The following is a 26918-nucleotide window of genomic DNA, read 5'->3' on the forward strand; positions in this document are numbered from 1 at the left end:
AAAGATAGCTTTCTGAAAAAGGTGCATTTTAAAGCAGTTTCCAATCTATGCAAAAAGTTTGATTTCACTGGTTAACAAGGAACATTCAGAATACCAACGCATTTTGGATTCTTCATCTCTTTGCGGGCAATTTCCCTTCCTTAGGTTATAAGTAGGGGAGGAGAACAGTTATTGTACGGTACACACTTTGTAGAGTATTCTTCCACAATTAAGTGAATTTCTAGATTAAGTAAAGGGAAATGTCAGAGCCACGTCAACAGTTCTCTTTGCTGGAGTCCAGACAACGCACACTTAATTGTAGGAATGAAGGCGATGCAGCTCACTGCAGAGCATTGTGCTCCTATGGTTCACCTAGGCTTAATTCAGGAGAGGTTCTAGATTTACATAACAATAGACTGCCATTGAGGAGATAAGTTTTGTATACCTTGATTAGAAAGGCGATGACCATTTCACATTAATCACATACCAGTTTTCTGAATAAATGCATACATTTCCAGAGTTTCAGAAAGAAGATGTAAAGAATTATAAATGTGAGGGCATCCCGAAAGGAATAGAAGGTTCTTACGTGCTGGTGCTGCCGCTGAAGCCTCCGACTTTAGCAGAGAACACTTTACTGATCATAAGCTGAGGAGGACAACTAAAAAGGAATAAGACAAAATAAAATCAGTAGGTCTCCATACAAAAGGGTGCCTTACACTTAGTGGAGATTTCCTTGTAGCACATCATTGCTAATGTGCACCAAAAACGGTGTGCAGTTTCACAGCGTGGCACTTAACTGCTAGTCCACAGGCACCCTAAATAATGGTTAGGCTAAGTGATTACTGTCCAGTCAAGGGGGCCCCAGGTCACTAGGACAAGGTTCCCAAGTCACCCATTCCTACTCACTGCATGACTGCAGTGAGGCGAAGATTAAATGGGGTGGTGGATGAATATGTGCCTTGCTGCTCCAACATCTTAGAGGCGCTGTACTTGGTTATCTCAGTCAGTTCCGTAGAATATGCAGCAGGGCGCATGCTTGATGGCGGCTTCATTCAAACTCCTCCTCCCTGTGGTCATGCAATGAGTAGGAATGGGGGGTTTGCACCCGCATAGTGATTAATAGGAGTCCCAGCATTCAGACACTTATCACCTATCTTGTGGTTAGCTGACAAATGTTCATTGTGCATCAATTTCTGAACATCCAATAGACTACTCATTAATTGGCCAATAGTAAGTAACAAGATCCCATAAATATTCATCTTCAGACCACTTAAGTAAACAATAGGACTAGAAAGGGAGAACCCACCAACCAGTCCCTATAGCCAAATTATAGATTAGTAGAATCTCTCATGAAAAGTTCTTTTACACCCATCTTCAGACCAATTGATCATCACTCTAGTAGTCGGCTTTCGATTAACGAATCGGTGGAGATGGAACTGTTAGGCTGGGTCCACATAGGGTTTCCAGTGGGTTTCATTGCAAATTCCTATGCAGGATTCACCGCCTCACTGAGGGGGGGGGGGGGGGGTGAATTGCACAGCAGATAAGGCAATAAAATTGACATGCCGCAGAACCGAATTCCACGATGCAAATCATTTTCCGAATGGGGTATTTCCGCAGTTTACGAATGAGATTTTCAAAATCTCATCCACTTTGCTGCTACTGTAAATGCAGTGGCATTTCTGTGCAGAGGGGCTGCACAGAAGTTCTGCTGCAATTCCGCTCCATGTGAACTTCATCTTTTATATTTTATGAGGCTGCAACTGCCTGGCTTCCCAATAAATCTTCCATTGCAAGAGACAGCAGCATCACACAGTGTACATTGACAGGACTGCTTCACAGAGTCTTACCCTTGGTATCATGAAAAACAAACAACTAAATCTTTGCTAATGACACCACTAAGCACTTCCTGTATCCCAGTTTCAGATTAGAACTGATGGAAAATAAAATCCCTCTATCTTCTATACTTTGGAAGCAACTGCTACATTTTCTAAAGGCTCATTTACACAAAGACAATCTTTCAAACGATTGGAAGATTGACAGTTCTAGCGATTGTTATGCATAAACGGTTAATGGACAATAATGCCCACTAACAGTTTATTACCTTCATTTGCATGTAAATGAGCCTCCAGCAGCTGTTTGCAAACCCAACATGTGGTCTGGACTTCGCACTCAGCTGCATTGTCTTCGCATAAGCTGCTGCGGGCTGTCAGCTGAATACAATGTAATCAGCTGCTCCCATGGAGAACACAGCATGCAGTCCCCGCTATCTCTCTTCAGCTGAAGGATGGATTTTATGCTCACCTGAAAATCATCATTCAGCCAAAGAGTGAAAGATGGAAGAGTTTACACACAACAATTATCATTCAAAAAGCCATTGTTTGAACGAATTTTGAGAGATAATCATTGCGTGTAAATGAGGCTTAAAGCTGCAGCGATAAATTCCCGTACTTACTTTTCTCTGGTGTATTAGACAAGATCTAAGAACCCCAGATGCAAGTCTATTCTTCCATTTTAATTTAAGCAGATTAATTAACAGTTCTAGCAAGCTTACCGGATCAGGTGAATCTTTAAAGTGGAACCTTTGTAACTCATAGCCACAGAGCCAAACATCATCTCCCCCAGCATGTTCACGTCGGAGGCTGGCTTTGTATACTGTAAAAACATAACTTGTCATCAAACTAGAAAGACAAAGCCATAAAGAATACCCCAAAGTATAAGGCTTCCTCCTCTCTCATTGAAATTAATGAGTGTAATGCCTTCTATTACTCTTCTGGTTTTAACCGCAACGAGGAGGCAGAAGTGCAATAGCAGACATGACTCCCATTGATTTCGATGAGAGTGAGACTATTTCACTTCTGGGCCCAGACCACCAATTCAGATGTCCAGCCCTGCCAAAGCGGACCAGAGCGTGGGACAGGCAATCAACTAACTGGAAGAGATTGTTAACCCGCCAGTCAACTACTGATGACAGGTCATCGATAGTAAATGCCTGGAATACCCATCAAAGACATTTCTCTGCCTTAAAGAGGTCAAACAGATTTAGATATAAAATACTACTATTTCTTCGGTTCTACAATCCCCTCCAATTTCAAGATAGTTGTCCAGCGCCAACATAAATATAACTCTTGGTTAAAAACTGTGCTTTATTACAGTAATGTATTAAAACCAACTTAATGGCACACACACACACTTCATAAAACAAAGCCTGTGTTTTTCAGGCCACTTATCAGTTTTTATATCATCAGTGCATTACATATCCTCTACACAGTTGAAGCTATGTACACGTGAGGCATTTTGCCTTTTGTCAGTCTAGAGAAGCTGAGTGACACCCTATGTGGGAACTGTAATTGCATTCATCTGGTCACTGAGCTTTCGCAGAAACAGCCAGCGAGTTAGGTAGCTACACTTTTTTTATTTTCCAATAGGTTTCAGTATCCTATTCTGCACATGTTCCTTACAAACCCCTCTTCCACTATGCAGCCAAGTGAAAACGGGGCTGAAAAAAATCTTTCGTTACCCCACTGCATAACTGTAAAGGTTGCTTCATTTAGCTGTGTCTGCACCTGTTCTCTCTAGAACAGCTGCAGACAACTGTTCTGTTCCCATATTACAGTTTATTAATAAGAGTGTCTATTCTATATACTTTTAATAGCCCTGTAACCAGTGACCCACCACCCCTGTGCATTTTACTGATCTCATCCTGCTCATATACCACTGCCCCCAAGAGCTGAAGGAGAAGCTGTTCCATGCTGCAGATGGCTTCTCCCCTCACAGCGTTCGCTTCCCGCCAAACCCGATGCACTGACAGGTGCTTCGTTCAAGGGATTGTGACATATAAAAGTGTACACTTGATGCATTGACAGCCCTGTCAGTGCATTGGGTCTGGCAGGGAGAGAGCACTGTGAGGAGAAGAAGCCATTCACAGCACAGAACAGCTTCTTCACAGCTTTCTGGGACGGCGGCATATGAGGGGCCAGGAATGCATTAAACCACACAGGGGTGGCGAGACAAAGGGCTATTAAAATAAGTTAGATATAAAATAGAGACACTTAATAAACTGTTATATAGGAACAGAACAGTTGTGTCTGCAGCTATTTTATAAAGAACAGGTGCACACACAACTGGATGGAGCACCCTCCATTGTTATGCAGCTAAGTGAAGACAGATTTCTCAGCCCATCTTCAGCTATTTTCATAATAGAAGAGGGGTTTTGTAAAAAAAAAAAAAAAAAAAAAAAGGTAGGTACTTAATAGAAAGAACAACTAGACTATCATTTCAGAGCGAATTCAAACAGGCATCAGACCAGCGAGTGTTCAGTTTTACAGTAATAGAAAGCATCTAGCTCTTGTACGTATGAGGAATCAGCAGCAGCTCACAGTGGAGTATTGTACTGGGTGTTCCCTCACATGTAGTATCCCAGAATATCAAAAGATCATAAACCAATTTCACTAGGTGTTAAATGTTTGTGCAGTGACTCACAGTCATGAGACCTGCAGACATTTTATTTTCTATTCCCTGTATTTCAGGCGTCCAAGGCTCTACTCATGCCAACGTGTGACCTTAAAAGGCTTATTATATAGAACAGAATATAATACTATACAGTATAGAACTGACAATTTCTATTCTTTGTTGTTGACTTTAGATTCTTTTTTTAACCAGTATAGAACAAAGTGTAGCGAAAGACAAAACAAACAAAAGATGGTATACAAACATTACAGATTGACTGAAGTCTCCACCGGGTGAACGGAAGCCAACTGACATGTTTGACATACACTGGGAGCTTTTCCTAACGGACATGTTTGGCATACACTAGGAAAAGCTCCCTGTGCATACACCGAATGAAGGGTTGAAGGGAAAAAAAAAAAAAAAAGTGTCCAGACTCTCAAAAGGCATTCTTGTTTTCTTTTTAACCATGGTTCTAGGATAGAGAGCAACAAAGTTAGTGGGAAGATTGGTCTTCCTGATAACTGGGCTGTGTGAAGCTGTGGCAGATCAATGTGCAAGTGCTTATTCATTGGCTTATTGGATCTTTGTCCAGCTGGAAAAAAAAACACAGAGTAAAGAGAATATATCGCCGTGGGTAGCGCGTCTTGTGTGAATGGTGGATATCCTGCCAACAGAGCTGAAAGTCTACAAGGGATGAATGATCGTATGATGGATCAATTGTCCCTCATACATTCTCAATCAGCCTGTGTGAAGACCAGGTTGATCGGCGCTCATCTTTGGAGAGTCACTAAGGGTTACATGGGCGTATGCATATTTCAATCCGTAAATATACGGCGTATTCACGGGTCGAAAAACACTGCTGCTTTGTGTTTCTGCTGGCCAACAGCGTATTTACGTGGTTTAAAAAAATAAATACATTTAAAAAAAAGCACAAAATCCTATCGCACATTCCCTGCATATTTACGCATGCCCATTGATTTCAATGTGCCATTATGGTCTGTAATACGCATCAAGATAGGATCTGACATGCTGCATTTCTTCCCCCACCCCTCCCTCTTTTTTTTTTTTTTTACGTGACCGAACATCACATTAAAAATATGCAGCTCTGAATTAACCCATTGAACTCAATGGGCTCTAGTCATTGCATAATGCACTGCGTATTTATGCTCATGTGAACGAGTCCTAATGCTGCCCAACTTATGTGCTGCTTATTAGTTATGGCAGGTTTTATTCTCTGAACGAACCTAAAGTCAAAAGCCTGCTGATCTCCTATAACTGGAGAGCAGTGCATTGTGGGGATCACACGATCATCTGCAGATTTGCCAAAAGTTACATACAAGTTCACTAGTAAACGGCTAAGTTACCTGGTACTTGGGCAGTTGCTCCCTTGCGGGGTGGGCGCATCCTGATGCATTTCGGGAGGAGATGGTACATGTTCCACTGCTGCTGGTCTGACAGGCTTTTGATCGAGTTGGAGCCTCTTCTGATCTCTAGGTTTACAAAACAAATTAAGTTAAAAGTTTTTTTTTTATTTCAGGCTGGTTTGCAGGCTTACTGCTGGGGAGTCCAAAAATAGTCATTACATCCTTGGAATTTGTTTCTCTTCAGTTATCCTCACATTGTAGTAAAGTAGGGAAATTTTTTTCACGCGGAGATATATTTTTAAAGTTATGGTGCTGCTCAGGGAGCCGGAGTATTAGGGCTGTATAATACCCTATAAGGCACAACGATTATCGCTCAAAAGGCATCTTTTGAGTGATGATCATTATTTGAATTTACACGGCAAGATGATCGCTCAAAAAGCCGGTTTGAGTGACAGTTTTGAGTGTTCAGTTTGCATAAGTGTGTAAATAAAGGCTCACGCTGTATGCAGGAGACAAGTGGGACTGCTATCTTCTGTATACAGCTGTTGTCTTCTCGGAGTGCTCAGCTGGTATCCAGCTGAGCGCTCCGACCAGGGTATGCAGAAGACAGGCAACCCCACAGTGATTTTTGGGGAATTGCTTTAAATATAAGCCCTTCCCTGAAAAATCAGCCATAGCATGTGTAGAAAATAAAGGCTAGCCGATGAATGACAGCCGAGCGATACAGCCAATCAAATACAGCTCTTTTAGCAGATCAAAGAACTTCAAAGCAGTGCAGGGAGAAGACCCGGCTGAGGCCCGGAGAGGCGAGTAAAAATTTATATACCAGCTGTGCGCTCAGTGAACACAGCAGGAGTATGGGAAGCCGGCACCCCCACAGTGTTGAAAATCATCCGTTGAAATCTATCTATCTATCTATCTGATTTTCAACACTGTGGGGGTGCCGGCTTCCCATACTCCTGCTGTGTTCACTGAGCGCACAGCTGGTATACAGCTGTACGCTCCAAGCAGGGCATGCAGAACACAGCTGGACCCCCGTGCTCTTCATACTCCAGCTGTGTTCACGGAGCAGGACACCAGTGATCTTGATAAAGCGAACAACGAGCCTTAAGCATGCTGAAAGAGAACGATCAGCGACTCGTTAGCGAAAACTGCAGGATGTCAGTACAGTTGGACCCGACGATTCTTGCTCAAAAGACAGTTTTGAGCGAGAACTATTGTGTCTAAACCAGCCTTAATTCATTCAAACTAATTCTATAAATTACCATTTAATTGAAGCAGGATTCCAACTTTTGACGGAATTGTGTGATTAGCCAGTCACCCTGTTGAGGGGGGGGGGGGGGGGGTTGGGTGGAGAGTTTGTTTGCATAGTACATGAGAAAGCTGGGATGAATGGGGTTGAGTGCTCAGTACATGGGAGGGTGTGCAAAGGGGAGGGGCTAGGATGACTGGGAAGTAAGGAGCCCCATCCTTTATGTATATTTAACTAAAACTCATACACCATTCTATTTACATAAGGGAGTCATATACACAGCAATTCCTTCTAAGTACTGATAATTGAGATTGCAAATCGAAATCCGGGTAGAAATGATATATATATATATATATATTTTTTTTTTCTCTGCCAAAAAAAATAAAAAATAAAATAAAAAAAAAAAAAACAACCTATGGTGGGTGGGGTTTTTTTTTTTTTTTTTTTTTTTTAAATACTCAACATTTTTTAGATTACGCATTTATTTCTCTCGTCTGTTGGTGTGCTGCACCACATGGTCCTACTATTACTTATTGCAACAGTTTATCCATTATTTTTTCCCATGAGCAAACCCCTTAGAATTTCTATGCCAAGTTGTGGCAACAAAGTGACCATCACCATTGAGAACAGCTGCTTTCAGTCTTATTTTTAAACTTACATTTTTACAACTGAAGACAAGACGTTCTACACAGGTTCTGCTACATTCTTGTCCATCACCAGAGCTGAAAGCTTATTACAGATCTTCAACGTGTACAATGACTTTACTAACTCAGAGGCACATAGAATATTTACCTTGCTCTGCAGATTTTGTAGACCTTTCCCTAGTAAACACAAAGGCTATCTGGTTTATTCAATCTGCAATGTGACTATCACTAGGTTATTAATGTACATGCAGCAGTCATGTGCTTGACACAATGCAGGGAAAACAAAGCCATTAAACATGTCCTCTCTCCAGAGTCGTATCCATGCACAATCCATTAACCCACTTCTGTTATCAATCTGCAAACAGTCACATAATACCGTACATCTGCTGCATGCACCCATGAAGGACAGGTGGAGAAGGACCATAGGCTGCTTACTTATACAGCGTGGACTCCTACAGGTAATAGGAGAAACACCACCACCCCCTTCCATATATATCCTGTATACACCAGCTGAGGTGAAAGAAAAGGGAACTGAAATACCATATACAACCTGTGGACAAAAAGTTGTCACAATTTGTGTGGAGAGTCGGTTGACAGAGCAAAGATTAACTTCCTACATCTGCTATATAGGCCACATGCTACAGGCCGCGGCTGAGGCCACCAGCTCATTTCTCCTGGTGGGTTTGGCATGCGTCCCACTCCTTTCTTCAGCAGCAGTCTTACTTTGGCATCTGCCCAGTAAGGTCTCCTGTCCACGGGCGATATTTCACTGCATTACCAGAGAGTATCGCAATGAACGCTTTCTATAGGATAACTATGAAAAGCACAACCCGATGTAAATGAGCGGAAAATTGCGGCAATTTTCAGCTCGCGTATAAAAATTTCGGCATGCTGCTATTTACCTATTGTAATGATAGGTTCATCGCGGACAATCACGGTGACAAAGTGTTCTCCAGTGGCAGAAATCCATGGGGGTATATCGCTATGCCCGCAGACAGCCGGCCTAACTAGCAGCAACCCTGAGGGCATACGCACATGCTAGGCTGTGCTGTTAAATGGCCATCGCGCACCTTGTATATTCCACCCCTAACAATCATGTGGTACTCTTAGCTAGAACAGGCATCCCCTCCCTATGGAGGGTGCCAGAGTCTGTAGTTTTTGTTTTACAGTCTTGCTTAAGGTTCTATTCAAGTGTTCCAATTCTTGGATTCCGACTTTGTCCATCACAGACTTTGTTATAGTCTTCATTCTGAACCTTGGTTTGTTATACGGTGTCTATCATCTGCCTGTCCCGACTTCTGGCTTGTTGTACCATGCTGAACCTGTTCTACGAGTCCTAACCTGTGGCTGCGTGCCCCAACCCAGACTCCCCAACTAGGTCTGTGCTCACATCAGGTACGTAGCCTTAGTCTGTAGTAGATTGAGCTTGCAATGGGCCGTACCAGACCGAGGGAAGGAGCAGCGGAAAAGCAGCTTTTTGTCATGGTGGCACTGCTTCCCTTATACTAGAAAAGGTGCGCTTATGGTGCAGCCCTTCACAGGTGGAAAGGGCTTTTGCCAAGTTTGTGACGCCAGTCTGTATACAGACCAAGGTCTGCGCCGGACAAAACAATAAAAATGCAAAAAATAAAAAGTACATTTTTTCCTGGAGGGCAGTGCGGCACCTCAGTGCCGATGGCAAATAGTGGGGAGGGACTCCAGGAACCAGTGATAACGGTGAAAACATAACTGTTTATTACTGGCATTGATTGCTCCAGTTGAGTCTACAATCCAGTCCACTAGTACCCCCAGGTCTTTTTGTATATCACTTTTTCCTAGCAGTGCCCAATTTTGTGTATATTGGTGACATCCCCTTTCTCCTGCCCATGTGCATAACCTTACATTTATCAATATTGAACTTAATTTGCCATTTATCTACTCAAGCTCTCAGCTTATCTAGGTCCTTTTGTAGCTGTACATTGTCCTCCGTATCGTCTGCAAATATCAATATTTTACTGTGTAGTCCCTCTATCTGGTCATTGATAAATATATTGAACAGAATTGGGGCCTAATACTGAGCCCTGTGGCACCCCAGTAGCAACGGTGGCCCAATAAGAGTACGATCCATTTTTTACTACCATCTGCTTTGTATCTCCAAGCCAGATACACACATTTTCAACAAGGTTGAGTGTATTAGGAATTTAAAAAAATTAAAGAAGAGCGGAGGGAGGTGGGGTGGAGACCAGTTTCAAGCTCCTGTAATTCAACTCTAATTCAGCATTTGCATTACAGCCGCAATACCCAGTTCTATGCTGTTCTACTGAGCCAAACTTTATTGGAATAAATTCAGTTGAACCAGTGAAGTTTTGTGGCCCTGATAGACACCCAAGCGTGCAGTCAGATTCTCCCATCCGTGTGCCGTGCAGGATACCGCTCATCTGCACTTTCTATTCTTGTGTGACATTTGCACAGAAAAAGAACATGCTGTGATTTTTCCATCTTGTAACATGCAAGAGGAAATAAAAAAACAAACACTCATGTAAATGCACCCATTGCAAATAATGGATTGTGTTTTAGTGTCTCTCGCAATACACAAAACTCACATGATTTTTCTCGCCAGTGTGACTGCACCCTTAGATGTAACATAGGTATTTGTTCTACTTAGGCACTTGAAATAGTTTTCTCCTTTTTTTAGCCTCCTGAATACAGTAGGAAAACTGGATTTTCACCAAACGAGTCAAATTAGGTTAAATCCTATAATTGAAGTCACAGAAAACGGACATATACTTACTAAGGGTGCATTCACACGAACGTATATCGGCTCGGTTTTCACGCTGAGCCAATATACGTCGTCCTCGTGTGCAGGTGGGGGGGTGAGGGTGAGGGGTGGGGGAGGATGGAAGAGCCAGGAGCAGGAACTGAGCTCCCACCCCCTCTCTGTCTCCTCTGCACTATTTGCAATGGGGAGAGGCAGGACAGGGGCGGGGCTAAGTGCCGCGAATTAGCCCCGCCCCACCTCTCCTCATTGCAAATAATGCAGAGGGGCGGAGAGGAGGCAGAGAGGGGGCAGGAGCCTCTTCCAGCCTCCTCCCCCTGCAGAGAGACACACCGTATATCAGCTGGGCGTGAAAACCCAGCCGATATACAGTCGTCTGAATGCACCCTAAGGAATGCATATAAATGCATCCTCTCACCATGCAGGTAGCAGACTACCAAATGAGGGAGCGAACTGTACCTGTGAGGGACACCCATGAGACAGCCGGTATCCCTCACAGGTGCAATTGGCTCCATCATTTGGTAATCTGCTACCTGCATGGTGAGAGGATGCATCTATATGCATTCCTTAGGGCTTATTCAGACGACTGTATACCGGCCGGGTATTCACGCCGGCCGATATATGGCGTCCTTCTCTGCAGGGGAAGGAGGCTGGAAGAGCCGGGAGCAGTGCACTGAGCTCCCGCCCCCTCTCTGCCTCCTCTCCACTTTCTCTCTGCCCCTCTGCACTATTTGCAATGAGAGGAGGTGGGGCGGGGGCGGAGCCAAGTTCCTGCACAAAAGCAATGATTACTTGGAAACTGTGGGGCATTTAAACACTTGAGTCCTTTTACACAGGACAACTAACTTCAGGTCCGTCAGAGATCTCTGCAGTCCGAGGAGCAGGAGTGATTAGCATGCAACACTACTGTGACAACTACCCCCCTATCCCTGCTTGTGACCCATGGGGTAACTCACAAGTGAAAACTACTAGACAAAGCATTCCAGAAAATCTACGACTGTCACCGTGCTGGTCCCGAGCAGATTCCTGGATATACACATTTAAGAAGAAGTCCAAAATACTACTAATGGTTACGAATACAGTTAACTTTTTCATATGCATAAATGAATGCCATGTACACAAGATTTACGTAAACTGCTAATACTTAAAACGTGATTTTTCTTTCTATTTCTGTAACCTTTACCAGAAAACAATAAAAAACTATTGATTGAAAAAGAAGTCCAAAATAGATAACTACACTCATCAGCTGCATTCATCACAAAACTGTATATTTCTGAACATTTTTACAATGGCAATAGACAGGGTATGATAGAAGATCTCCAGTTATCTCCTAATGGTGGCGACCCGACGTTCCACGTGACCTTGTCACTGTGGATGAAAGTCAGTGACAGAGAGGCATTAATATTAAAGGCCTGACCCATTTGTGCTCACAAGCAGATGATCAGTCAGACATTGCATGAACGGCTATTTGGCAGCAGTTCAGGCCATCATGTGATGCTCTTAAGCACAATGCACACACCCGCATTAATCACTTACGTGTTAGGTCACACCGCAGACTGTAAGCCGTGAGGAACTAACATTTCACAGCAATGAAGGAGGGCTGCAGCTGTCGTGCAATGGCAATTATTTCCATCTGCATTTACAGCTGAGACATACATACTCCATCCAAAGCAGGCTCACACCTCTTATGCATTGTATAGACTCAGTTACAGAAGGCGATACGAGAGGAGTTCTAGCTTTGCATTACTACTGTCTGTTAGAAAGTTTGTTGAAAGGCTCTTCTCTTATGTTAAAGGCCAAATGGGAGGAAGACCTAGGCCTTCTATTGTGCAGGGACTGGCCAGAAGATCTACGAGTGCGGCACATATCACAACTACATTTATTGCAGTGCATCATACTCCTTAGCAGCCATATAAATGGGTATTATAGATACATCATCTTGTGACAGATGCAGAATGACTCTTTCATGTCAGCTGAAGCCGCCCCCGGTTACAGCAATAAGCTCAAGCACTTGACACTAGTAACACTGTTTATAAGGTTTCCACCACTCAACAACCCATTATTTGCCCTTTGGGCTATATACCTGAAAAATCAGTAGCAGGCGCCGCCTCTGACTCGAGGCAGATGACTTACATTGAAAGTAGTGCGCCCAGTATGTAAGAATTTCTACAACTGAAAAAAGGCTTTTTTGTGACATACTGCTAAACACTACGGCAGCAGATTGAAAATGATTTTTCACATGACAGATTCCCTTTAAAGAAAAAACGATTTTGATGCGGTTCCCCAATCAAAATACTAACGACCACCTATCCGTAAGTGACTGAGTTACATGTGATGCCCCTGTCATGTGATTAGTCACCGGGCCTCTAAGCTCCGCCCCTGATCACATGATGGTGACGTCAATACAGGTCCTTCATTCCTGTGCACTTAATGAGCGATTTCATGTGATTAGTCATCAGGGCTCCATACAGCTGCTGTCCGGCTCTGCTGGTTTAGCACCTGTGATGTCACCATCATGTAATCAGGGGCGGAGCTCAGAGCCCCGCAACTGATCACAAGATGGTGACATCACAGGTCCTGTAAGCACATGGCTGCTGTCCGACTCTGCTGGTTGAGGACCAGTGAGCAACTCCAATCCTTTTGGGTGGAGGGGAAACTATTATCCTGGGGGTCGCTGTGGGATGTCATTATTATACTGGGGGATGTCACCCATTACCTCTGGTTTACATGTGGCAGAAATGGGCAGGGCTGTTTCAAACTATACAGCATGCAGATTTTGACTGCATTTTGGATGCAGAAATGCTGCAGAATTTGCGACAGAAATTTCCGCTGAGTACATTCTCCAGCATTTCCACATCCAAAAAGCAGTCAAAATTTGCACCCTGTCCATTTTGAAGCGGCCCTTTACTTTTTAGAACGAGGGGGGTAAAATCATGATAAGCCCTGCCCCCTGAGGTGTTGGCACTTTGCGATAAATAAGTGGGTTTGGGCACTCGGTCTCTAAAAGGTTTGCCATCACTGCCCTTTGCTTATCTGGAACAGAACAATTTTTGCCTCACAACAGATTATAATGATATTAAGTTATTGCATTTGATGTTTGAATGTTTTTATTAAAATAAAGGCGGCTCACCTGTGCATCTTCATCTTTTATTTCACGTATGGCCTTGGAGTCAAATAAGACTTGTCTGCCCCTTCTTTCACAATCCTGGTAAACGATCAGACGAATGCAGCTCAAATCAAACTCCGGACAAGGCCAGCTGTAGGGAGAGAAAAAAAGAAATAAAAGTTTGGTCAGCCAGACTGGAATTTACATGTCACAAAAGGCATACTATAACATAGGTGCATTTACTGAAGCACATGGCCAACACACTAAGGTAATGATGTAACATTTCCCAGAGGGAACACCCTCTCCTGTCAGTACACCTTCCGAACACGCCTCAGGGTAAAGGAACATACAATATGACCTATGATTCTTAGCTGGGTCCTAAACGCCATCTCCCTCTATAGGGAAGATTTGTGAGAGTTTGGCAGGTATGAATACATGTCCCCAACCCTTCCAAAAAGTTCTCATAATCAGTTTTTTATACTACCCCATAATCCTGGCTAGCAGACAATGCAGCACCCATCTAGTAATACCTGATTAAATAATGTGTACTACATTAAAATGTGCATAAACATGTTAGAATTAAAAGCCTTATGAATATTTCCCAAGTCCTAGCAACTTACAGCCATATATACCTGGGATTTAGAAAGGCTCTGAAACCTGCTTATGAGAAATGGAACGCCAGGACCATTCCCAGCTATCAGGATAAAGCATTACATCCACTAGCAGAACAGACAGGCATCCTCGCTACAAAGAACACTACAATCTGCCAAAAATGAAAAGTAATACCGGTCTACACAATGCATCCTATTCATATGCACCTCCACAAGGACACGGGTAGGTTGTCCGCAGCACTCCACAGAGTACTGCCCTCACCTTCATTTGGGGTCCATTCCAAAAGCACAAGACTATCAGATGACTATGGGCTGACCCCCCTCAACCCACATGACAAAAGCTGCTGAGCAGACTGACGGCTGCTCTTCTATTCTGCATTGTCTGGGCGCTGATTACAATGTATCACACACCAATAACACTCGGCATTCACCTCCTCTCAGTGCCCAGGCCAGCAATGCCCTCTCATTCCCCTGGGAACACTAGTCTGTCATGAAGGACATCTTTTATTTTTACGCTCATCAATGTCTAAGGCTGGATTCACACGGGGCGTAAATTCGCAAAACCTCACGGTATGACCGCATGGAAATACCGCAAGATTTCCATGGCAGAAATACAGCTTTAAAACACACACAGTTCGGCGCAGGTTTTGAAGCGGCCGTGCCCATCTCCCATAGAGAGGGGAGATGGCTGCTGCAGAGACGGCGATAAAATTGACATGCCGTGGCTTTGAATTCCGTGTGGCATGTCAGTTTCATCGCAACTTGGCCGCAACGGCTTCTCTGCAGCGTTTGGATGAGATTTTTAAAGATGGTCAGTGGAATTTCCGTGCATAAAGTCTGCACGGAAATTCCGCGCTAATTCCGCCCTCTGTGAACCCAGCCTTAGGCCTCATGTCCACGGGGAAAATGAGGCCCGCTCCGGATTCTCCGTGGAGAATCCGGAGCGGGTCCCTCCTGCCCCGCGGACATGAGCGCTGAAAATGAGAATAAATAAGAAGAAACTCACCTCTTGCCCGCTCCGGATCTTCTTTTTGCCGCGGCGTCATCTTCTCTGCGTCGCAGCCGGATCTTCTTTCTTCGACCCGGCGGATGCGCCGGCCCGAAGAAAAAAGATCCGGCCGCGACGGAGAGAAGATGACGCCGCGGTGAAGGGAAGAACCGGAGCGGGTGAGTAAAATCCGATTTTTGTCTCCCGCGGATCCGGACGGCTTCCATAGGCTTCAATAGAAGCCCGCGGGAGCCGTCCCCACGGGAGACCCGCACGAAAATGGAGCATGGTCCAGATTTTTTCATGCTCCATTTAAAAATAAAAATAAAAAAATATCACTTTTATTGACCATCCGCGGGTATTTATCTACCCGCGGGTGGTCAATGCATCCCTATGGCATGCGGATCCGCGTGCAGGAGAAGAGTTAAAATCCGCTGCGGATTTTAATTCTTCTTTTGCCCGTGGACATGAGGCCTTAATGTACTCTGAGAGCTGTAATTTACATTTCTTTGCCAAAAATTGGCAAAACACCTTCATGCACGTGGCAGTAACGTTTTATGGGCCTCCATGCCCCCTCCGCCATCATGGATTCCTGCAGCACACATTGAGCTACAAAGAAAAAGCTTTGTACCAAAATCTAGTGGTAACCACTTCTAGAAGAGCCATGGTGGAGATTGTTGTAGCAGCGCCATGAGGTTCAGCCAGCACACATGGACGCCATGCTGCGTGAACCTTCAGTCATGTCCAAGATGGCTAAACGTGTAGAGGTCCGAGCTGCCCTGAACAAGAGGAGGATCCCAGCAATACTGTGCACACAGCAAATGTTTGGATGATAGCAACCTTTATTTAAGTACTATAGTGCAGTAGTAGTACTACAGGGTGCGCACCACACTCGTATGAAAACTGACTAAGAAAAAATCTCTGTTGCCCGTAGCAACCAATCACAGCGCAGCTTTCATTTTACCCCAGCAGTATAAGAAATGAAAGCTGAGCTGTGATTGGTTGCTATGGGCCACAAAGACAGGTTTTCTTTTAAGCAGCTTTCCTAACAGTGTGGCGTCGGCCTATTTTTCTGTGGCCAACCATGTAGGAGTTAGAGTCTATAGACGCCTCCATCAGTGCAGGGATAGTCGTAAACTCTACACCTTAGTCTCTTAGTAGAGCAGTTAGTTTTTCTTTTTAGTATATGGCAGATTACTACTTCATCAGATTAACTGTATCCAGTTTTAATGAGTCATCTCCCCGATGGAAAGTCATGTGAACGCTTCATATAATTAGCATAAAGGACTAATGGTCCTTTTACACGGGACGACTGCACGAATGCTGATGCCACTGCTAAGGTAGTTAGCGCTCATGCAGAGCGTTTATACAGGCAGAGTTCGCTGCTAGATCGCAGGATTCACGCTCAGCGCTTCACCGTCTGGGAGTCACTGTGCGGGGAGCATTTGCGAACGAATAGTGAGCGATTTTTTTGAATTTACACTGCACGATTATTGCTCAAATTTGTTGGTTTGATCAAATTTTGAACGATAATTGTCTCTAGTATATGGCCCTTCTGTCTTGTGTGGCGAGGGACTCGGGAGTGAAAGTACTTTGGGAGGAGCAGGGACCGGACAAACAGAGTAAGATGGAACTAGGAGGACATGGTCTTCGAAATGCCACTGGAATAGGAGTAGTTTGCTTCTTGTATCAAGTATCCTGAGGAAAAACTTGCCCATTTCTCCATGAAGCTCTTCGCACTTCGCTATCGGACGGAACTCCTTCGTGAATCTCGCCTATGGGATTGCACGCTTATTAAAGCATCCATACACAGTGAAGTCTATAGAGTTCAGCAAGATTTGATAACAAGTTTATTTGTATGGGGCTGTCCCTACAGTAGATATCGGGGAAAGAATCAGACGTGTTGAGTTTCAACATACACAATCCTTTGCTTTCACAGGGGATGGCCCGCTGCCCGAGCTTATTCCCCTCTGAGAGCACATGTGCGCTCTATACCATGTATGTGTATAGTGGAGTTAGGCAAAACAGCTGTCAGACGGACAGCTACAGAATGTATATGTGCAGTTTTAGGCTCTGTTCACTCTGTTGTCTTGGCTTCCATTTTTACAGGCGCAATGACACATCATGATCTGCATTTTTTTTACTTAACATAATGGTGTACCATGGAACATTATGTATGTCGCTGAAAAGAAACGGCGACCTGACAAAAACCAAATACGGGTATGGAGAAAAATCGCTTTTCCATGTCCACGAGTGGAAATCAATCGCGATTTTCCGCTCTGAGGGGAAAGTAAAAAAAATTGCAGCTTGTTCTATTTCAGAGTGGATTCCGCACGGACAGCTTCCATTGAAGTCAATGGAAGTCGGACAGACTGCGGAATCCGCGTCATTGCCAGAGCCACAGTGCGGCATGATCTGTACTGTACATGTGCCAGCCGGCACATCCGCAATACAGATGCAGACAGGTACGCAGGGGTCAATGGCCAGGCACAGGGTCTGATTTCGCTGCCTGATCCCGCATACGGAATCGGACCCGGCCATGTGCATTCGGTCTTAAGCAAGAATAAGCAAAAAAAAACAGGATAATCAGCAGTATACCCTGTGCATTCTGAAGACTACTACCCATTTAGACATCCTGTCCTACCTGACCACCCTCAGAATGTGCACTAATAGATTTGTAAAAAGTACACTAGTGGATTTTAAGTCCACATTACCTTTTTTTCTCATAGGAATAAGAGTGGAGAATCCCAGCAAAACACATGCATGTGTTAACAATGCATTCTTTAAGAAAAACAAAAACAACGATGGCGGACAAAAAAAATACGGAGAGGAAAAAAAAAACACAAAAAGAAAAAGAAAAAAAAAACAACAACAACACACTAAGGCCAGGTTAACACGGGATGGATTTGCTGCAGAATTTCCTTGTGGGTTGACCGCACGCAGCTTCTGGGATTAGCCAGCAAATTGGGCGAGATTTTGCAAAAATCTTGTCCACAAGCAGCAGCCAAACCGTGCAGAAACAGCCATGCGCCGTAAAGACGCAGCATGTAATTTTTTTTTTCCTGCAGCGGCCTCTCTCCGCTCTATGGGAAGAAATGGCCACAGCGGAAATGCAGGTGGCGAAGCCGCTTCAAAACCCGCAGCTGTGGTTTTTTAGGAGAATTCTCACGGATTTTCAGTGTGGCCAATCTGCGAGAATTCAATCGGAAATCCGTCCCGTGTGAACCCAGCCTTAATGTGATAGCAGCTTTATGAACAGCCATAAGTTCCTATTGTAAGGACTTATGCACATGGGCACGCACGAATTCAGTGTGGAAAATCCGGCACGGAATCCTCCTGTGCCCGCTGCTTGCGGCTCCATGTACCTGTCAGAAGTAGTCTTTTTTCTGTATGCGGATGTGCCGCCGGCACCCCCGCACAGTACTGAGGACGCTGTGCTGTCACCTAAGCAATGACGTGGATCCGCGACATTTTTGCAATGCTCACTGCAGAAGTGCTGCGGGAGGGAAGGCTTCCATTGACTTCAGTGAAAGCCATCCTGCATATCCGCTCTAAAAATAGAGCATGCCGCAATTTTATTTTGGCGCGGAGTGGCCGCAAATAAAATCCGCTGGTGTGCACAGAGAGAGGAATCTCCACACGCATTAATGGGCACATTGAGTAGTGGATCGCCTGTGCCTGCTGACAAGAAGGGAATCCGCTGCTCAATTTGCCCCATAAATCAGAGCAAACTACTGTATATGGAACAAAATAAAGAGTCAAATAATTAAACAAACAAACTTCTTGGTCATTTGCCCTGGTATTATACACACTTCTTGTATTAGTAAAACGCTACAATCCTACCTTGGCTGGGAGTAATAATCAGAACGCTTGTAAATTGGCTGTCTGATGAGTTTTCCTTCAGCTGTACTGCTGTCAGCATACTTGCACCTGTCTGCAAGCAGGCAACTTGCAATCCATTTGTTTCTTAGTCTGCTTGAACAGCACACGGCATGGCTGCTGGTTCTCTGGGTGCCCCCACACATCCTCTTTGCTCACTCACAAAAGTAGTCCCACAAAGTGTATTCCCTTAGTTCAGAGACACGTCCACCTACAGCACATGTTAATCCCAGGGCAGGGTCACTCCTTTAACAAATGATAACATACGGACAGGTTGGACATGCAGCTTCCAGATCTCTAGTAACCGACCATACATTATAGTATTTGGAAGTCACAAGACTCCAGCATATGTTTGGTAGAAGGCAGGGCTTCAGTAGGGTGCACACCCTCTGCAATAGATTGTAGTAACATTTGGCAACCTGCTAAATGACTGTCATGTGAGAAGTAGTCATGTGACAGCAGAAAGTAGCTCTGCTGCTCCCTGTGTGGTTATGTATTCTGACCTGCCTGTCCTCTTCCTATAATCCTGGAAGTCCGTACACTTATCTGCAGGGAGAGGTATAAACTGTACTACCTCTGACGTGGCTAACCACAACTCATGGGGTCTTCACACTAGACATGGTTATAATACAGCATCCCATCTTGAGACCAAAACCACAGTAAAAGGCCCTTTTAGAATGGAATGATCATCATTCAAACAAGTGAATGTGAGCAATAATCATTCAGTCTAAACGCACGCCAATGACAAATCAGTCGCTTTTTGTTCATTTTATGCAGGAATAAAAATCCTCGTTGGCTCATTCACTTGTCGTTCAGTCGTTCTCATGCACTTATCCAGCGAATTAATGATTTCTCATTTGAGCGAGCCAACTATGTATCTGCCTATATAAACAGGCAGCCCAATTGAACTCTGACATTCGCTTGTTCAAACAATCTCTAGTTTGGTGTAAAATGGACACTAAGCCTGGGGTCACATTTAGGCCTCCTGTCCATGGGCGTAGCGATAGCCCACGACAGATCTCTGCCACGGGACCTGCCGCCGGAAGAGCCGACAGCTCTCCACACTGAGCCTATCTGACAAGTAGGCTCCCCGCGGAGAACCGTGGCATGCTGCGATTTAAATCCCGCGAGCGGAGAATCGCTATGATTCTCCGCTCGTGGACAGTGGGGCTGTGCTTTCCATAGTAGTCTATGGAAAGCGTTCACTGCGTTTCCCGCAGCCGGATTATCGCCACGGGTAACGCAGTGGGCGGCAGGCACTGAAGCTGCGAACGCTACTTCTGAGGGGCGACCAGGTCCTGCAGCAACCCCCCCTCCCGCGAAGCAGGGAAACATGCTGCTGGAAGCGGCGTCGGCACTCTGCGGCCACTTGTGTTGCTGCCCATCCAACTCCGAGAGTGGTGGCATGCAGCCATGGCAAGAGCAGGGCCAGCTTCAGTGGCGCAGGAGGAGCACCTGACCACACCACAGTCCACCAAGGAGAGGAGCGAGGACCACAGTGAGAGTGGTCCCAGCTGCAGTCGCCACCGGGGGAACAGGAGCGGGAAGATACCAGTCCAGCAGGAAGAGCAGTCACATGTGGATTACTATTGAGGGACAAAAAAAAAAAACAAAAAAAAAAAAACGTTTTCATACAGAGCGATTCTTGTTCACTTTTGCAATCACTGAAAGAAGGACATAGTCTACGTGCGTTGAAATACCATTTGTCGACCAGTTATGGGGCGCGAGTTCACCAATTATTCAGTTTAAATTCACACAGTGGTAAGATGTATTATACACGCAGCATTTTATGCATTCGCTCATGTGAGCCGGCCCTAAGGGAGAAAATCTCTGTACCATATGAAACTCAATGGAGAATGGCAAGAGGCATACAGAGTTTGGACGAATTCACACGGGCGTATTTGCATTGCGAACTCTGGAGTGGGTGTCTGCCCCTGGATTCCACAGCAAATACTGTCCATAAACATAACATAGGAAGAAAAGAAAAAAATAAATAAATAAAATACAGTGCTTTTCCCATGTTCACGAGGGGAAATCAATAGCTTCCATTGATGTCAATGGAAGCCATCCGATCCGCAGCCCTTCTGCAATGATATTGCGGAAGGGTCACGGATTCCGCATCATTTTCTGTACTGCGTATGTGCACTGGCAGGCACATCAGCAATACAGAAGAGACAACTGTGGACAGGTACAGATCACTTCGGGATCCCACATGCGGAATCGGGCCCGGCTGTGTGCATTCGGCTTTACAGTCAGAGCAGCTAACTTGTATGGATGCCGTCGTATAAAGCCGTGACATAGCCATGTAAGATACAGGACACACGGACACACACACGGACGGACACACGGACACGGACACACACTAGCCTGCACCAGCATAAAAAAAGTTAAAGAAAAGAAAACCTACAGAGGAGTTTGTCTTTTGTTTAAAGCACAATATTGCTGCTGCTCCTCCCTTCCCCCCCTCCCCCCCCCATTATGTAATAAAAAGGTTGTACCAAAATTGTACTCAATTTGGTTGGGCCTTTACTGCTGACCTGCACCTGTCCCCCTCTCTCTGTGGTTACTGCACCCCAGAAGTGAGGACACTGAGCAGAGCGCTGGTCGTGCAAGTGCACTAACCCTCCATTCACCTTCAGGTGCTGCTTGGGTATTTCCATCAGCCCCATTGAAATGAATGGAGCACTGACCGCGGATGTTCGCGCACTGCTGCTTTCTTGCTGACGTCACTATATGGGAGACGAGACCCCAGCAATGACAGGCAGAACAGGACACAGGAGTCCCATTCTGGAGATCGGCAGGGTCTCAGCAGTGAGACTCCCACCAGTCAGCAAGTTATCCACTTATGTATAGCGAATAACCTGCAAACTTGACACAACCCCTTAAAGTGAAAAGTCATTCTAGGAATAGAATGTCACTTCAGTGTCCAGTTTTAGTGCTTTTAGGTGAGAGCCAACATTGGAAACTGCTCACGCAGGAGGTCTAGCAATACTATCCAACATCTGCCATTTATCTTGATCTAGTTTCACAGGCTCATCAGCTTCCTTGCTTCATGTACAGGTCTGAATCTCCAGTGGCAATGATGATAAACAATGCAGATCTAGTCTTGTGACAACAGTTTTGAGTCCAGAGGTCAAACTCCTGGCCAGGCATCAAGTCTAATGTCTGTGTCAGTGTTATCTACCAGTGTAATGACTGAATCCTGCCTCAATCCCTCCAAAACCTTTACACATAGAAAGCAAATTTCTGTTATCCGAATACCCAAATCTGGCTTACAAGGGCAACACTGCCACGAGAGGGCACAGGGCCAGGATCTCTCTCAGCTTCACATTCACTATATGGCTACTTCTGGTGCAAGTAGGACAGACATTACCTTCCAAAGGCCTCATGCCCACGGCTGGGTCCGATTTGGACTACGATATTTCGCAGCAGAATCAGACCCGATGCTCCCTTGTCCAGATCTGCTGTGAGCGTCTGGGCCAGCGAGCCGGTGCGTAGGCGCAGTGCATGACGCACCGGCACTGGGCTATGACGCGGATTTCCACGACACATCTGCAGTGTTCACAGCGGAAGTGCTGCGGGGCGGACGGCTTCCATTGATGGCAATGGAAGCAGTCTGTTTTTTTCGTACAGAATAGAACGCGCTGCTATTTTCCCCCACGAGCGGGGAAAAAAAATAAAATAAAATCACAGTTGATTTAAGCTCGTAGGCAGGGGAGAATCTTTTAGCCTAGCATATCTATGGACGGACATTGCTGCAGAATTTGAGGAGGGTGTCTGGCCACGAATGCTGCAGCAAAAATCCGTTCGTGGGCATTAGTCTTAAGTCTAGTACCGTAGCTGTGCTGGACTCGAAACTCTTCTTTCATCCTGCTCTTGTATTCATCTAGGATTCAAACACCTTGATAGAATAAAGTCTATAGCTCCTTATAAAAATGCATTAAGTATTTCATTAGATAGTGTTGATCACATATATAATACTGGTGGAGGGGTGGGGGGGGGGGGGGGTCACATCTAGAAACGCATAGTATATCTGTTCACGTTCTGAAGGTATTGCAAGTTAGGAGGCCTCTTTGAACAATATTTTATTAACCTTTTCTAGCTTGCTGCAAGTCAGTGGGGCAAGGTTAGCAGCCAGTACATCTGAAGGCCCTTTCCCACGAGCATAGGCGGTTTTTACGTGTGCCCGCCGGCGCCATAGAAACATGTGAGCAGGCACACAAATCCAACGTTTGTGCACCCGTTTAGACGGCATATGGCCAGCGCATGTACGCCAAGGCCACAATGCCGTTGCCTCCCCGGCTCACCTCCTCTCCTTCCCTCCAGCTGTTTGCAATCGGCGTGGGCGAGATGGGGTGGAGCTAAGCACCCACCTCCTTCCTGCCCCTTGTTTGCAGCTAAGCTCCGCCCCCTCCCATTGCAAACAGCGAGAGGGGAGGAGAGAAGGAGGAGGAAGATTAGCAGTCACACTGCAAAACTACCTCCCACCTCCCTTCTCCAGCCACTGTCATTGGCTCCCATAGGAGCCTATCCAGCGGCTAATGTATTCCAAGCACAAAGATAGTTCCGGGACTATCTTTGCTGCCCCGCGTAAAAGTGCCCGGCGCTATATTGGCCGCCCGGGCGCTTTTACACCATGGGAATATGCCTGTGTGATCTGATGCATTGGAATCCAATGCATCAGATGGTAGCGTATATCAGCCGGCCGTGAAAACGTATAAGCCCTGATTCTGGGTTGTCAAGTTTAGGTCCGGGTCCAGCCTGGGAGCCTATTTGTTATACCCAGTTTGGAGAGAGAAGCAGGTGTTAGTGCCTCTTTTCTAATGAAAAAAGTTTGGTACGGTGTTAGCCAGTAGAGCAATGTGCGATTGTTCCCAGCAAGATAAACCAAGTAATCTTGTAGATATGATACCTTTTAACCCCTTGAGTGGCAGGTTTCCTACCACCCTGTCGTGCCCACCAGGGCAGGTTTTTTAAAATGGTCTAATAATTAAATTTCAACTAGTTTTGCAGTTGCGTCTCAAGAGCCATAACTTTTTCATTTTTCCATTGACATGGCCATGTGAGGGCTTGTTTTTTGCGGGACAAGTTGTGATTTTTTGAACAGGGGGGAGGAAAAAAAGAAATGGGGAAAAAAGAAAAAAAGGGGCCATGTCATTAAGGGGTTAAATAATGTATTAACTTCCTTCTCTGGGTCATTACGACGCACACGGATACCACATGTGTGATTGTATTTTTGATTTTTTACAAAGTAAAAGGGAGACAAGTGTTTTTTTTATTTTTTTAATAATTTTTTAACTTTTTTTTTTTTTTAAATTTAAAAAAAATTTTATTTTTTTTTTGTCCCTTTAGGGGACTTCCACAGGGACCCATCAGGACCCCTGATCACATTCCGGGGGTCCGATGGTGACAGCCCTTTACATGCTGCAGTGACAACCCTTTACATGCTGCAGTCACATAGACTGCAGCATGTAAAGGGTTAACAGCAGAGATCGGAGGTTTTCTCTGATCTCTGCTGTAAGAGCAGGTACCTAGCTGTCCTCTGACAGCTAACAACCAGCTCTCCCTGCCACAGAGACAGTCGGCTTGCTTCTGACAAGGCGATGGTCTCTATGGCAACTTGTAAACAAAGCAGGACATTGCCGACATGTCGGCAATATCTTCTGCTGGTTTTTCAAAGCCCTTGCTTTGTTCTCTGTGGGTCTGTGCAGGCAGAGCACACTGTCACAGCTTGTGGCATTGTGCTCTGCAGCTCCCATAGTGATACATAGCCCGGAAATCTTCCGGGCTATGTCACTATGAGCAGTGGAGCTCGTCCCCGGAAATTTTCCGGGCGTGCCACTCAAGGGGTTAATGGCTAACAAGATTACTTGGTTTCTCCTCCTGGGAACGATCACATTTTGCCTTTTATTACACACCTGACTGACTTGTGAGCGGTCCCCTCTTGGTTTTCATCTCCAGCGAAGTTTCAACAGATTAAAAAAAAAAATGGAGAGGTAAATTTGTGGAATAGCTGTCCTGATTGCTGCCGGCAAAAGAGTTTGCAACAAAGTCCGATAGAAAGGTTGATGACAAGGAGGACAAGTATAGGAGAGCTCCTGTGAAACTGTAATACATTGGCTAAAAGCCTTTTGTAGATTTGCTGCTGTTTTGTCTGAATGTCAGTGCTTCTGGGTTGTTTCAACACAAGCTTCTAAAAATTATCGTAATTTTCCCCTTTAACGAGGGCCAATGTAAGTGGTTATAGAATTGTAGATACGGCCATGAATGCTTTTTTTGTGGTGGAATGCAAACCATGTTGTGGCGTTTAAAAAAAAAAAAAAAAAAAGCGCCGCTCAGCTTAACATCCAGCCCTCTGGTAAAGAATTTGTATCTAACACACAGGTGAAGCTTCCAAGAATACTTTCCGGGCTAGAAGTTTATCCAGACCAACAAATTAGCTTGGGCTTTCAGTACGGGTTTTTTGTTCCTGAGTTTACAGGTTCAGGGCTTATTTACACAAGTGTATATCATCCGGCGTTTTCACAGCCAGCCAATATACGCTTCCATCTGAGCAGTCCTCCCCTTCCCTCCCCGGCTCTCCGCCACTCTCCTCCACTCCGGCGTTTGAAATGGGAGGGGGCAAGACAGGGCGGAGCTGTCACAGTGGCCGGCACCTTGCCATGTGTCCACTCACGGGACTGCGGCCAGGCTCCCTGGGGGCCTTCCCTTTGTCACTGTCCTTATGGATACTAGAGACATGGATGGATGCAGTACAAAAGCTGCAACCACAGCTTCGGACTGGGGGTAGGAGCATCTGCGTCACAAGGGCCGAAGCAGAACATAGCGGTAGCACCGTAACCACATCTGGGGGCGTGCCGTCGGCATTCCCTGTCACTGATCCAGCCCAACCCATGTCTCCACCGCTAGTTTTGGTGGAGACATAATGCACCAGTACCGCGGATGCCTTGCCTCGCTTTTAGATGCAGAGATTTCAGGAAGCAGCACCAGAGGCAGACATGGTGGGCTAGGAATGCCCAACACATCTATGGGGTCCAATATGGAACTAATGTATTAACTATGGGCTCATTCAGTCGCACCCAAGACATGGCAAGATTATCAGTCAGCCTGAGAATTCTGGTGAAAAATGTATTCTGATATTTTGTGAATGTATCTCTATCCTTTTTATGTTCTTTCCCTTATGCCCATGACAGCACCAGTGAGAGACCACCTTCCATCCAGGTCTCTTTAAAGGCAGGAACACCCTCAGTTCCCATTTCCTGTCCATTAAGACAGGTTTGAGAATGCTGCGGTAGCTGCTACATGGCCGCCTCTGCCCTTTCAAGGATTCTTTCAGATCTCTAAGGCAGGGGTCACACAGGGCGGATTTGCCGCGGTTCTGCCGCAGCAGATCCGCCCACGGCAAAACCGCCCGCGGCCGCTAATCTCGGGATTAGCCAGCCATGTGGACGAGGTTTCCCCGAAACCTCGTCCACACGGGACGGCTAATCCGCTGCGGTAAATCCGGTTGAAACCGCGGCTGCGGCCGCCGCGGTTTCAGAAGAAGCAGCATGTTTGTTTACAGTCGGTTTTTTGTTTATTTATGTTACGGCCGCGCTCTCCTCTATGGGAGAGCCGGCCGCAACGGAAAGGCATGCGGCCAGGCTGCTTCAAAGCCGCCGCGGCTTAAACCGCGGCGGTTCTCCCGGCGGAAATCTCGCGGTTTTTGCTGCGGCCAAACCGCGAGATTTCCGACGAAAATCCGCCCCGTGTGAACCCAGCCTAATAAAGGTGGCAGACAGCAGGGCCTCACTCTGAAACTTTATGGCATGAGAGGTTACTTGTCCGCTGTAGGTCTCCACAAGGAGGCACTGGATAATTCTGGAATCATCCTCTCGCCTCCTGCAGCAGA

At 45.5% G+C, this 26918-nt stretch overlaps 1 protein-coding gene across 3 annotated transcripts in view; it reads right to left on the reverse strand.

The window, feature by feature from the left end:
- Nucleotides 1-26918, reverse strand: part of FNIP2 (folliculin interacting protein 2) — a 74633-nt gene that overhangs the window by 30432 nt on the left and 17283 nt on the right. For 2 of the 3 annotated variants that reach the window (XM_066573583.1, XM_066573582.1), the window contains exons 1-5: nucleotides 18992-19344; nucleotides 13574-13700; nucleotides 5793-5918; nucleotides 2534-2634; nucleotides 566-637 (exon numbers count right to left, since the gene is read on the reverse strand). In XM_066573583.1, the coding sequence (XP_066429680.1) occupies nucleotides 566-637; nucleotides 2534-2634; nucleotides 5793-5918; nucleotides 13574-13700; nucleotides 18992-19173 (608 nt within the window). In that variant the 5' untranslated portion in view covers nucleotides 19174-19344. Of the gene's footprint in view, nucleotides 1-565; nucleotides 638-2533; nucleotides 2635-5792; nucleotides 5919-13573; nucleotides 13701-18991; nucleotides 19345-26918 lie in introns of those variants that run through there. The other variant, XM_066573584.1, reaches the window with a different exon arrangement.

Source organism: Eleutherodactylus coqui, chromosome 7 (assembly GCF_035609145.1).
Source record: "Eleutherodactylus coqui strain aEleCoq1 chromosome 7, aEleCoq1.hap1, whole genome shotgun sequence".
Taxonomy (NCBI): Eukaryota; Metazoa; Chordata; class Amphibia; order Anura; family Eleutherodactylidae; genus Eleutherodactylus; species Eleutherodactylus coqui.